This window comes from Pinus tabuliformis, chromosome 3_2 (genome assembly GCF_031772625.1).
Source record: "Pinus tabuliformis cultivar Carrire ecotype Pingquan chromosome 3_2, CPIR1, whole genome shotgun sequence".
In the NCBI taxonomy this organism is placed as follows: domain Eukaryota; kingdom Viridiplantae; phylum Streptophyta; class Pinopsida; order Pinales; family Pinaceae; genus Pinus; species Pinus tabuliformis.
In genome coordinates this window covers 281,460,313-281,474,872 of record NC_142302.1, presented here as the reverse complement: position 1 = coordinate 281,474,872, position 14,560 = coordinate 281,460,313, and the positions used below count along the sequence as shown (strand labels likewise).

At 41.0% G+C, this 14,560-nt stretch overlaps 1 protein-coding gene across 1 annotated transcript in view; it reads left to right on the top strand.

The window, feature by feature from the left end:
- LOC149180724 (uncharacterized) overlaps positions 1–14,560 on the top strand; it is a 137,988-nt gene that overhangs the window by 90,368 nt on the left and 33,060 nt on the right. The window contains exon 5 of the mRNA XM_089413970.1: positions 402–2,047. Coding sequence (XP_089270096.1) covers positions 402–2,047 — 1,646 coding nt within the window. The remainder of the gene's footprint in view (positions 1–401; positions 2,048–14,560) is intronic.

Here is a 14,560-nt window from a genome sequence, read left to right as displayed (position 1 = left end):
ATTAATGTAGGTATTAATGTAGGTTTCGTAATCTTATCAGTATGACTAGTGAGCTGCAGGCTTTGGTGATATGAACACTATGACTGTAACTTTCAACCCAGTACATATGAAAATAGGTGATGAAGTACACATGTTCGTGGGACCTAAGATTAGTCTTGGATCATAATATAATCTATGGTCCACTAAATTTGAGCATTTTACAAGTGTCAGTGCAATTTCAAAAACCCATGGAATGTTTGACTGGTTAAAGTGTTTTTAACCCCAGAAATGGTAACGGATCCGGATTCCTTTTGAAAGCTAACCTCACTTTGTACTGGTATTCTCTTAAATCAACCCTGGAATTTGATTTCATTTTAAAAACAGGTTTTAAATATATAACATACAATACCATGTTTCATCAGGTAGAGGAGAATTTGCGTTTACCTACAGATGAAATTGAACAGCGGTTGGCGCGTCTACAGGCTGCAAGAGAAGTGCGTATGGTGGAACAGAAATTTGAAGAGCAGTTGGCAACCGAGAAGTCTGCACGCGAACAGTTTGAGAGAGATTCACGTGAAAAGATCCGTATGCTTCAACACAACTTTGGACAGCGATTGGAAGCCGAGCAGTCTGCACGAGAACAGGGTGAGAAAGATGGACGTGAAAAAATGGGTATCCTTGAACAGAAATTAGAGCAAAAAATCTATATGTTTGAACACAAATTTGAACAGCGCTCGGCAGCCGAACAGTCTGCACGAGAACAGGTTGAAAAAGATTCACGTGAAAAAAACCGTGTGCTTGAACAGAACTTAGGACAGCGGTTGGCAACGGAGCAGTGTGCACGAGAACAGGTTGAGAGAGATTCACGTGACAAAATCCGGGAGGTGGAAGAGAACTTTGGACGGCAGTTGGCAGCAGAGCAATCTGCGCGAGAACAGGTTCAGAGAGATTCACATGAAAAAATCCGGGAGGTTGAAGAGAAGTTTGGGCGGCAGTTGGCAGCTGAACAATCTGCACGAGAAGAGGTTGAAAGAAATTCACGTGAGAAAATCCGGGAGGTTGAAGAGAACTTTGGACGGCGGTTGGAAGCCGAGCAGTCTGCACGAGAACAGGTTGAGAGTGATTCACGTAAAAAAATGTGCATGCTTGAAGAGAACTTTGGACGGCAGTTGGCAGCGGAGCAGTGTGCACGAGAACAGGTTGAGAGAGATTCACGTGACAAACTCCGGGAGGTGGAAGAGAATTTTGGACGGCAGTTGGCAGCAGAGCAATCTGCGCGAGAACAGGTTCAGAGAGATTCACATGAAAAAATCCGGGAGATTGACGAGAAGTTTGGGCGGCAGTTGGCAGCTGAACAATCTGCACGAGAAGAGGTTGAGAGAAATTCACGTGAGAAAATCCGGGAGGTTGAAGAGAACTTTGGACGGCGGTTGGAAGCCGAGCAGTCTGCACGAGAACAGGTTGAGAGTGATTCACGTAAAAAAATGTGCATGCTTGAAGAGAACTTTGGACGGCAGTTGGCAGCCGAGCAGAGTGCACGAGAACAGGTTGAGAGAGATTCACGTGAAATTTTCCGTTTGTTTGAAGAGAAATTTGAACAGCGCTGGGCAGCGGAGCAGTGTGCACGAGAACAGGTTGATAGAAATTCACGTGAAAAAAACCGGGAGGTTGAAGAGAAATTTGGAGGGCGGTTGGAAGCCGAGCAATCTGCACGAGAACAGGGCGAGAGAGATTCACGTGAAAAAATATGTACGCTTGAACAGAAAATTGAACAAAAAATATTTTTTGTTGAGGAGAAATTTGAACAGCGGTTGGCAGCGGAGCAGTGTGCACGAGAACAAGTTGAAAGAGATTCACGTGAAAATTTCCGTTTGGTTGAACAGAAGATTGGACAGCGGTTGGAAGCCGAGCAGTCTGCACGTCAAAAATTCCGTATGGTTGAAGAAATATTTGAAGAGCGGTTAACGGCAGAGCAGTCTGCACGAGAAGAGGTGGAGAGAGATTCACGTGAAAAAATCGGAGAGCTTCAACACAAATTGCAAAATACGTGGCCCCTTTGTGTCATTATGTAACTGTTAACTTTTCGTTTAATATCTTTGTTCAAACATATAAAAAAAATTAGATAAAATATAATTTAAATTTAAATTATTATTATTATTATTAATTATAAATAAAATTAAGGAGTTGTCTATAATGTGATTTTTTTGAGATTTCGGTGGCGGAATCAGGCGGAAGAAATTGAGGTTAAATCTTGATTTGTTGGAGTTAAAATGGTTTTTTAACTTCATATTTGGATTCAGCACCTTGGAAAACCCCAGGAGGCTTTGATTGTGCAAAAACTAACTATCAAACTTGCGATTCCAATAAATTGCTACTGGATTTTGAGGAAAAACCCACCGGAAAGGCTTCCAAAAAGTCTCATTATAGACAACTACTAAAATTAATGGATGAGTTAAACATATTTAATGAATGAGTTATATAGTTTGGGTTAGTTTAATAGTTAGATTATGTGTTTTTTTTAAGAAGTTTTTGGTTTAAAATTAGAGGGTTAGAGTATGTATGTTAAGTTATTATAATTAATTTATTAACATTTTATTATTAAAAAATTATTTAAATACAATTATTTTATTAATGTTTTATTATTAACTTAAGTTTACAATTTTGCATTTGTTCATTTGAGTCAACCCATACCCCACAATGTTTTGGGAAAAACCCGTCTTCAAAAGACAATTTTATTGCTTGAGAAAATTAGTCTAAGTACATAAAAAATAACCACAATACTTATCTCCTTCAACCGAAGCATTAAATTCAATTTCTAGAAATTTGTGCCCACTGAAATAATTTCCAGATTTGACAAATTTCATGCCCAGAAATTTTGCCTCTGTGTCAAATCTGCCTAGATATCAGTGCAAACTCAACCTTGATTTCTGTGTTATGAATGCCTCAAAATTCGTGCCTGAAGGTGCCTCGATTTTGTACTAGAGGTGACTGTTGTCCCTCATTTTTTGTGCCATGAAACCTCCTCAAAATCTATGTTGCATGTAGCAGCAAACCCAAAATCTCTACCTCAAAATTTAGGCCCAATCAAGGAAGGAATAGTCCTCGAAATTCTTGCACATGAGCCTCGAAACTTGTGCCTGTCTCTTCGAAAATCATGTCTCCAATCGCTGCCTCCTCCTAGAAACTCTTTCTCTCCTTCTCTAGCTGCAAACCCTCCTTCAAGTTCTCCTTTTCTCCTCTCCTCTTGCTCTCTTAAGTGTCAAGTGAAGAATGAGCCTCCATTTTCTTCTTTTGTTTTTTGAAAATATTGAATCTCTAACCCTAGGATTCGATGTTTGAGATTTAATCTCCAAATTTCAAGATGCGTGGTTGAAATCACTTTTACCAAATAACCCCCCTCACACACCAGCTGCATTACTTAAAAGCCTCCCAGTACCTTTTTCAAGTCGTATACATTTTTCTATTTTTCTCATAAAGTGATTTTATCAACTCACTTTCATATTAGAAAAGTGAACTATGTACTTTACACATAAAGTCACTTTATAATGTACAAGTAACTTTAATATTAGAAAATGCACATGGTACACCACTTTTAAGTATCTCTTCCACCATTGACATTAATATAACTCATAAATGTCATAAAGACAAAAGTCACTGATGTGTCTACTAGGGTAAAAGGGATAAATGTCTAGTAACACCTCTCCTTGGTATTGTTGTCAACACTCCCTCTTATTGAGGAAGGTGTTGTTCACCACTCCCATCCTATCTCTGAAAAATACATCCTTACCTCTCGATAAAGACTTGGTAAGAATGTCTACTACTTGCTCATCAATGGATATATTGATCTAGATTTAAACAAGAACGTAACAAATTATAGATATAACCATAAATACAAAGATGCAACAGAAATAACACTTCATTTCATTAATATCAAACACTAAAATATGCTTACCAGCAAAATGGAAATAAGACTAGCTCGGGCGATGGTAGCTTATTTCTTAGAAGAGATGTGACGGCTACATGTCTCTCAACTATGCTACAATGAGGCTTGAGGGCCTATTTATTATTGAGAAACAATGGAAAACCCCAAACATCCAAAAACCTAACCCTCGAAGATGAAACACCAAACTATGGGCCTCGTTGGGGTAAATTGGTACATCAACTTCACGGGATCGTACTTTTGGCATACAATCTCTGTTTGGCGTGTATGATACCTTGTTAGAAAGATATATCTAAGGACTACAACTATTGACAACTAATACCAAGTTGAAATTTGTTATTTTCTCACTATGATTTTCCCAAAAAACATCGTTTAGGGCCTCAAAACGGCTTTGGAAGTTCAGGGCCTGAAAAACTGCCAAAAATAGTAAATTGTGATACAATTAAGGAAACTGAAAAACTAAAAGAAACAATGGTGGGGGTCCAAGTGGAATATGTGGGTGGCCACCAATATCTGCCTAGATTATTCCTCCCCCCTTAGGAAGCAATAGTCCCCATCACGTTGAGTTCCTCCATGAGATGAGGAAACTTCTGTTGAACTTGGTCCCTGGTGAGCCACTTTCCCGAGTGAAGGAGTTGGCCCGTTTTGACAACTCGATATAGTTGGATTCTTTGTTGTCGGGTGTTCTTGATCTTAGTTTCCATGATCCGATCAGTTGTGGCTTGTTCCATGTAGTCTGGATTTAACTCTGTAGGTGTGAGTTGTTTTGCAATGTCTGATGTGTCCAGCAATGGTGGGAAGTATGGTCGAAGGTGGTCCACATTGAACATTGGGTGCAGGCCAAGGAATGGGGAAATGTTGAGCTCAAATTCATTGCCACAACCTTGGCAATCGTGTAAGGACCATATTAGAGTGGTCTGAGTTTCCGATAGGCTCCGGTAAGGCATTCCTTCTACAAATGCAACTAGACTTTGTCACCCACCTGAAACTTGTTTGGCACCCGATGTTGATCATGTCGCTGCTTGTACTTGGCATTTTATTTCTCCAGAATGTCATGGACTTGTTGGAAGATGTGGTGAATGTGATCAATGAAGTTGTTTGCCTTGTCGGCTTCAGACTGGACATGAGCCAAATCTGCCTGAGTAGCTGCAAATGTTATGGCCACATCAATGGGACATAGTGTTTAGAATCCCAAGCCCACCTGAAAAGGGTTGTGGCCAGTCGAGTTGTGGAGAGACCGTTATAGTTGTGTTGGACATAGGGGAGGCTCTCATCCCATGTGCATGGATGCTTTGAGTTGTACATGCACAAAATGTGTACAGTCATCCTGTTGATGACTTCGGTCTGGCCATCAGTTTGGGGATGGAAAGATGTGGACTTAGTGAGCTTGGTGTCCAACATCAACCAGAGACTAGACCAAAATGTACAGAGGAACCTGTTGTCTCAATCTGAGATGATAGACTGTGGGATCCCAAAGTGTACCCACACTCGTTCAAAGAAGAGTTTAGCACTGGCTTCTGCTATGACATTTGTCTTACAGGCCGCCATAATGGCCATCTTCAAGAATCTGTCGATGACCAAAAAAACACAATCATTACCATGCTTAGTAGAAGGAAGGCCCGACATGTAATGCATGTAGAAATTCCCACTGTAGATCACCTGATAATGTAATATACTAAAGAAAAATACTTGATCTACTTTTATAACCAATTTAGCGGAAGCTTAATCGAACATGAGCAACATCAATAAGAACACATATAACTGATATGGAGAAATAAAACACACATAACACAGAAGAATTTACCCGAGGAAAGCCTCAGCCTAAAACCCCAACTTTGTATTATCATACAAGTGGAATTATAGCCAGTATTACAAAAGGATTCAGCTCAAAAGCTATCATGTTCTCTCTGCAATACCTTTGCTGCTCATAGACAGTCAAAGGCCTATATATAACCTCTAGTCTGCCCTCCAAGCCTCCTATTTCTTTGCGCAATTCTAATTGGGGTCCAGTGCAGCCACTTGTGTGAATTGGCCTTTTCACACACTCACTAACCTCTGATCCAACTACGCAGTCTTGAAGGAGATAAATCCTCATCATGGATGAGCTTCCTTTATAGGAAAAATATTCATCCAACTGATAATACACTGTCCCTTCTCTGATCTCAACTGGGTCTCTGTCTGAATTGACATGCATGAGTTATTCATGAGAGAATCTTCAGTTATCTGAAGTACAGCAGTTATATGCTAGCATGCATTAACTAATTGAACTTAATTTAAGCAAACTTTTTAAATCAATTATAACTTGACTTGACTTAGTTAACTGAGTCAACTAATTACTACTCAAATTATAACTCATCCTTATCTCTTTAACTGATGGATAAATTCCTCAATTAATAGAGAAACTATTACATGTCCTCACATAGACTTCATGTTTGATTTTTCACAACTAATTAACTCATGGAGAATTAATTGATTTATTTTCAAACAGCTGTTAAGTTCAAATTCGAATTTTACTTCCTATTTTTAGTCCAGGGACTGACTAAAATAGGAATCCATCTTGAACTGCTAAAACTAGAATGTTATTTTTAGCACTTCGATTTTTCATTCCCTGTTGCTCAATCCATCACTAGTACCCAAGCTGCTATTTATAGCAGTTCTATTGTTAGCATTTCTTGTTGCTCTTTTCAACACTCCCTCTCAACAAGAAAGGCATTCAACTCGAACCTGATCCTGTACCTTTGGAATGTTCTGCATGCAACACTTCTACCAAGTGTGGTTGCTCCAGCAACTCTCGGAACAAAAAATATTCCACTGACCTCTCTGCTGGGCTAGAAACATACTCTGATGCTGAAGCTCTACCTGCTACTGACAAGTGCTCCCTCTCTGACCTCTGAGTTGTTGCATCACTCCATGCATCTCACATCGTTGCACACCTCTCTGTGCCATCCTGCACTAGTGCAACACTCCTGTGCCTCTCGCATTGTTGCAACCTGCTAGCTCTACACAGTCCTGGGACTCCTGCACTGTAGCTCTATCTGTCGCTCCATCCACATCTGTGTCTACAAAATCAGTCAGTCCTACTACACCTCGTCGGGGCTCCTGTAGAAAAGTCGAATCAAAGAGGTTGGGTACCTCAAGGATCCTACCCCTCCTCCTAAGGATCACTCCACATCGCCCCACCTCCTACCTAGAGGTATGGCTGCATGTGATCCCTCTGCCCACCTGGCTTGAAGTTTCCCCCTACTGGAGATCTCTGCATGAGTAGATGTCTCTACTCGATATCCTCTCAGCTTCTCTAGTTGTGGCTGCTCCACAACTTCTTGAAGCTGCTTCATCAATCGTGGCTCCTCCACAATCATCTGAGACTTCTTCTGGTGCTGCACGTTGAGAGGTAATGTACTCTCTCTCTCAACCACCAACTCTCCATCAGTTGCCTTGCTCCTCAAGGCTTTGCATGCATCTTGAACCTCAAGAACATACAGGTTCTTGACCCGTGAACCGATCTGCTTAACCTGTCTAGTGATGATGTGTCTAAGGAAAACCTTTCCCTTACTAAAGACTAAATCATAGCCTCTGTTTTCCAGCATCGTGATTGACACCAAGTTTCTCTTCAGTCCTGGTACATACTTGACATCAGTCAAGGTAAGGCGAGCTCCATGCTCCCTCTGAAAAATAATCGTGCCTACACTTGAGACACTATACTTTTCATCATTACCCATCGCTATGAGTATCTGGAGATCTTTCTCCTCCAAAGTACTGAACAAACTCTTATCGTCGGCCATGTGGAAAGAAGCTCCACTATTAAGAAACCAACCACTTCCCACCATGGATGAAACCATGCATGCGAACAATGTGAAATCCAACTCAAACTGTGAGGCCGGTGCCTTACCTTCTGATCCTTCCATGAATCCCTTCTTGGATTTCCTCAGTGGACAATTTGTAGCAAAATGGCCCACCTCATGACAACGAAAGCATCGCACTTTCGATTTGTCAAACTTCTTCCCTCCATGGGAAGAACTAGATTGGGAAAGAGAATCCTTCTCCTTCCCCTTCTTCGCCTTACTTGCTAAGGCACAGTTTTCTTCATCCTCCATGGATGAAGAACCATCTCTGGTGCTTCTTCTTATCTCCTCCTGCATCAAATCCGACCAAAGTCATTCCCAATCTGGCAGTTTCTCTCTTCCATTAACTGAGTCCTGGTAGCTATGCCAACTCTTAGGAAGACCGAGGAGTGCAAGACTCACCATGTCATCATCAGTTGTCATGATCCCTACACTTCCAAGCTCATCCCTACATGTGGTGAGCTTGTTTAGATACATAGAGATCGTGTCGCCCTTTTCACACTTGATCTTTCAAAGCTTGTCTTTCAGTGCCAGCTTCCTCTGATCACTGCTATTTTGATATAGATCTTTCAATGTTTTCCACATTGAAAATGTTGTCTCCTTCCCATGGAGACTCAAGACTATGTGATGTCGAACTCCCTCCAAAAGGATTCTCCTTGCTCTAGCCACACATTTCTTCCATTCATCCAATTCAACAGCACCAGTCGGCTTGGGGACTTCTTGATCAATGAATTCCTTTAGACTGTTATCCTCTAGTACTGCTTCCATGCGATCCTTCCACACTATATAATTTGCACTGCCATGAAGGGCATATTCGAGTCTTAAACCATTGAACACCATAGGTGAAATAGAGATGTGATAGGAACTCAATTTCTATATTCAGGAATCACAAATTTCAACTTCTCCCTTCTTGTATATTGTTCTTCCTTGATTACCTGTGCTCTGATACCATGTAGAAATTCCCAATGTAGATCACCTGATAATGCAATATACTAATGAAAAATACTTGATCTACTTCTACAACCAATTTAGCAGAAGCTTAATTGAACATGAGCAACATCAATAAGAACACATATAACTGATATGGAGAAATGAAACACACATAACACAGAAGAATTTACCTAGGGAAAGCCTCAACCTAAAACCCCAACTCTGTATTATCATACAAGTGGAAATATCACCAGTATTACAAAAAGAATCAGCTCAAAAGCTATCCTGCTCTCTCTGCAATACCTTTGTTGCTCATAGACAATCAAAGGCCTCTATCTAACCTCTGGTCTGCCCTCCAAGCCTCATGTTTCTTTGCGCAATTCTGATTGGGGTCTAGTGCAACCACTTGTGTGAATTGGCCTCTTCACACACTCACTAACCTCTGATCCAACTACACAGTCCTAAAGGAGATAAATCCTCATCATGGATGAGATTCCTTTATAGGAAAAATATTCATCCAACTGATAGTACACTGTCCCTTCTTTGATCTCAACTGGGTCTCTGTCTGAACTGACATGCATGAGTTATTCATGAGAGAATCTTCAGTTATCTGAAGTACAGCAGTTATATGCTAGCAAGCATTAACTAATTGAACTTACTTAATTTAAACAAATTGTTTAAATCAATTATAACTAGACTTGACTCAATTAATTGAGCCAACTAATTACTACTCAAATTAGAACTCATCCTTATCTCTTTAACTGATGGATAAATTCCTCAATTAATAGAGAAGTTGTTGCATGTCCTCACATAGACTTCATGTTTGATTTTTCACAACTAATTAACTCATGGAGAATTAGTTAATTAATTTTCAAATAGCTGTTAAGTTCAAATTCGAATTTTACTTCCTATTTTTAGTCCAGGGACTGACTAAAATAGAAATCCATCTTGAACTGCTAAAAATAGAATGTTATTTTTAGCACTTCCATTTTTCATTCCCTGTTGCTCAATCTAGCACTAGTAACCACGCTGCTATTTATAACAGTGCTATTTTTAGCACTTCTATTTTTAGCATTTCTAGTTGCTATTTTCAACAATCCATGGATATGGATTCCCAAGGTCGAATAGGGGTAGGAAGTGGAGTATAGAGGTCTTGCTTCTTGATGGTTGGTTTGGCAAAGGTGCAGGTAGTGCAGGATCTGATGTACTTCCCGACATCCTGTCGAAGATTCAGCCAATAGAAATACTTCTGCAGTACTTCCACTATTTTCTCGACCCTGAAATGCCCAACGATGTGACTGTAGTGTGCTTCCCAAATCATCTTAGCACCCTCGCTTGAAGGAACACAAAGGTGTCCCAGGTGGCATAACAGTGCATCTTGGAGGTGAAAATCTTGAACTTATTGACCCTCCAAGAGCGTATAGTATTTGTGGCCAAATTTTGAGTTGATTTTGTAGAGAAGTGGCTAATCAGAAGTCTCGCGCCCATAAGAGTTGAACACGGTGGTTAACGCCATGATCGGTGGTCAGTTGAGGCAACCTGCAACATTATTGGTGTTGTCCTTCTTGTACTTGATATTCAAATGGAACTGTTACAGGTATGTGGACCACTTCTGATGGCGATCATTTTGCAACTTCCCTTACATCTTTATGAACTGCAGAGTTCGGTGGTCTATGTGGATGATTGTTTCCATCCCCAAAATGTAACGCTTTCATTATCGACAAGCCTGCACAATGGAATACATCTCTTTGTCATAAGTGGGATACTTTCGGACTGTATCTGAAAGTGTCTCACTGTGATATGCCACTGAATGCCCTTGTTGAGTAAGGGTTGCCCCAATAGCATAGTCAAAGGCATTTGTCCCTATCTCAAATGGTTGTTGCAAGTCTAGTAATGTGAGCACTGGTGTAGAGCAGAGGCGATGTTTCAATTCTGCAAACTCCTTCTGTTGAGATTCATACCAAAAAAAAAATTCTTTCACTCCTCCCTTGGTGACTTGACTCAAGGGCCAAGTGATATGAGAGAACCCCAACAGGAACTTGCGGTAGAAATTGGTAAGACACAGAAAGCTGCGAAGCTCTATCAAAGTGGTTGGGGCTAGCCAATCCCAAATGACTTGTATCTTGGCTGGTTCCACATGCACCCGGTTCATTAATAATGTATCCTAGCTACTGAACCTCGGTCATGCTAAAAGTTCATTTCTCCAAATTGGCACACAGCTTGTGTTGCCGTTGTGTTTGCAGAACCTGTCAGATGTGGTGGAGGTGCTCTTCCCAACTCTGGCTAAATATCAGGATGTCATCCAAGTATACCAATATAAATGAGTTAGTGAATGGCCACAAGATGTCATCCATCAACCTCATGAAGGTTGTAGGAGCATTTGTCAACCCGAAAGGCATAACCAGCCATTCGAAAAGGCCCTCCTTGGCTTTGAAGGCAGTGTTCCACACATCAGAGGGTTCGATTGGTACCTAGTGATATCTAGACTTCAAGTCGATCTTGCTAAAATATTTGGCCCCATTAAGTTGGTCCAAAAGGTCATCAATTTGTGGGATCGGGTACCTATTCCAGACAATGATCTTGTTCAACGCTCGATAGTCAATACAAAGTCTCCAAGTCCCATCATGTTAGAAAATTATATATTACAGAGCAATGGAACACATAAAATATATTGCAAACATATAAACACATAAAACACATAAAACAAGAGAGACACAGATATATGTGGTTCACCCAATTTGGTCTACGTCCACGGGAAATAGCCAGTCCTTCCTTTTATATTATCCAACAAACTGAAGAGATACAACCTACAACAGATCTGCTGTAATTTCATCTTCACTCTCACACAATCTCCTCTCTCTTTCTCACTCAGAATACAAATCTACATAGACGCAATACAATTCCCTCATATATAGTGAGGGGTTTCCTTCTAGGAAAAAAACCCTAAATTAAACATAACTTCTACCGTCAGATCTCCACCTAATGAAAAACTGAGATTGACTACGAAATTACAACATTTACAATGCAATTTTACATCTATTTTTAGCTTCGGGGGCGCCCCCGATCCCCTGCCAGGGGGGCTCCCAAATATTGCAACTGCCCCCCACCCCCTGAACCCCCCTTGCAGCACAAATATTACGGGTTATGAACTGGGGTTAAATGTGGTGATACCTCTAAATAAAGAAGATAATCAGGCTCCATACCCAACACATCCTTCTTCTATACCAACACGATCGGGCTCCCACAGGGTGATGAAATCAATCGGACGTGACCTTTCTAGAACAGCTCCTGAATTGGCGTCTTGATTTCATTGTTCTCCATAACAGAGCGTCGATAGATTGGTCCATTGGGAAATGACGCACCTGGGGTAAAATCGATGGAGTGCTTGACCTAACAGTATAGAGGCACCCCTGCGGGAGAGGTGAAAATGTCCTCGTACTCCTCCATGACCTTGTCCATCTATTGTTTTCATGCAGAGGGGCCCTATCTGGAGGTCGTGGCCAACATCTTATTCTTTCCCTGAGGGTGTATCATTAGGAAAACAAATTTCTTGGTTTTAGAAATGAGCGTACTACATTTTTTTGCAGTAACCAAAGAGATGGTGGTAGGTGGTGCTACCTCTGGTATCCTTTACAACTTATTTCCCAAGGTAACAATAACAGCGTGAGGCCTTGACTCATACACAACATGTCTCTTCCACAAGTATGGTTGGCCTAATAATACATCACAAACATCAAGAGGAGCAACGTCACATAATACCTCATATGTGAAGGGCTTGATGCTGTGTGGAAGGCAACACTGTTGGCTAACATGAAGATCCCATCCTTGGTGAAACCACCCGATGGTGTATGATTGTGGGTGTGTTATGGTCGGTAAACCCAACCGCTTCACAACCTCTACTAAAATGATGGTATTTTGGTTCCCAGTGTCAATAATGAATTGTAACGGGGAACCCTTTACCCACATCTGGGAGTGAAAGAGGCCCTCCTCCTCCTATGGATCTTCAAGTTCCTCCTTTTGAATCTTCATGGTGGAAACGGTGGCGTTGGGCTCTACATCGATACTCTTCTTCCCTTTTTCATTCCTCTTGTCGGTTTCTGACTTAGAGTCAGAACATGCATATGATTCAGAAGCCTTCAACTCATGCACCAATGACAGCTTGGCCCAACACTCACTTGTGTTGTGAGTGGAGCTCTTATGAAACTCACACCACTTTCTCGTGTCCTTCTTCAGCTTCGCGGTGTTGTTCTTTTCTTGCAGCTTTGGCGGGTTGTTTTGGGTCATCCTGCCTTGGCTTTGTCCTTTGTTCTGTAGTTTGGGGGCACCTTTCCCTTGCTTCAGATTCACAGATCCAAAGTCTCTCTTTCCTATTTAAGCTTTTGCTTGATCTTGACAGCGTATTGGTACATTGTTGCTAGTGAGGAGATGTCCAGGAACTTCATCTCATCCTAGATGTACCTGTGTAGGTAGCTACGGTACTTGAGTGCCAAACATTTCTCAGAATCCTTGATACCCAACTTCATGCGAAGGGTATGAAAAACATTGGTAAACTCTAGAACGTCTTGGTCCCTTCCCTACCGTAGCGTGGCCCAATTTATGTATTTATCCTCATAGGCCGCGACAAGGTAGTACTTCTCCTTGATGGCATCGTGAAACAAATTCCAAGTGGATGTAGCTAAAAAAAAATGAGGGCGTACTTTCATCCTTCTGCTCACAATAGGTTTCCCACTAGTCCTTGACGTGGGGGGAAGCTTTGAGAAATGCAAAAGTAATCTTTTCCCGGCTGAAAAAATCATGAACAGAAAAATATCCTTCTAGTAGATTTAACCACTTATCTACAGTGTTTGCATCTATTTGGCCCTCAAATATGGGAATGTCAAAGTTTACTTGTACCTTAAAAGGAGTGGCGCCTCCAAAGTGGTTGTTGGATGTGGATGCGCCACTGGTGGGCAACCGTTGAAGGATCTGGGCAAAGTTATCCATCATCGCGTTCCTTTGTTTCTCGAGGGCCTCCTCAAGAAATATTTTGATAGGATCTCCTGCTCCCTCGTATTTCTTTTCTTCCCCCATGGGAGGCCATCGGGATTTGCGAGGCTAGTCTTGCAAAGGTTCGACCAGTTCAAGCCCTAACTCCTTATATCCCGACCTCATTGGGGACATGCAAAGAAAAACAGAGAAAGAGCAGACCGCTCTGATACCACTGATCCAAATTTAAACAAGAATGCAACAAATTATAGATATAAACATAAATACAAAGATGCAGCAGAAATAACACTTCATTTCATTAATATCAAATACTGAAATATGCTTACAAACAGAATGAAAATAAGACTAGCTCGAGCGATAGTAGCTTATCTCTGAGAAGAGATGTAGCAGCTACATGTCTCTCAACTATGTTACAATTAGGCTTGAGGGCCTATTTATTATTGATAAACAATGGAAAACCCCAAACATCCATAAACCTAACCCTCGAAGATGAAACGCCAAACTATGGGCCCCGTTGGGGTAAATTGGTACATCAACTTCCCCGGGTCGTAGCTTTGGTATACGATCTTCGTTTGACAGGTATGATACCTTGTTAGAAAGATCTATCTGAGGAATACAACTATTAATAATGAATATCAATTTGAAAATTTGTATTTTCCACTGATAATTTTCCAAAAAAACATCATTTAGGGCCTCAAAATGGCTCTAGAAGTTTAGGACCCAAAAAACTACCAAAAATAGTAAACTATGCTACAATTAAGGAAACTGAAAAATTGAAAGAAACAATGGTGGGGGTCCAAGTGGAATAGGTGGGTGTCCACCAATATCCACGTTGATCATATATACTCAAGCTTCACATCCTCTCGCTGAACCCAATCTCTGA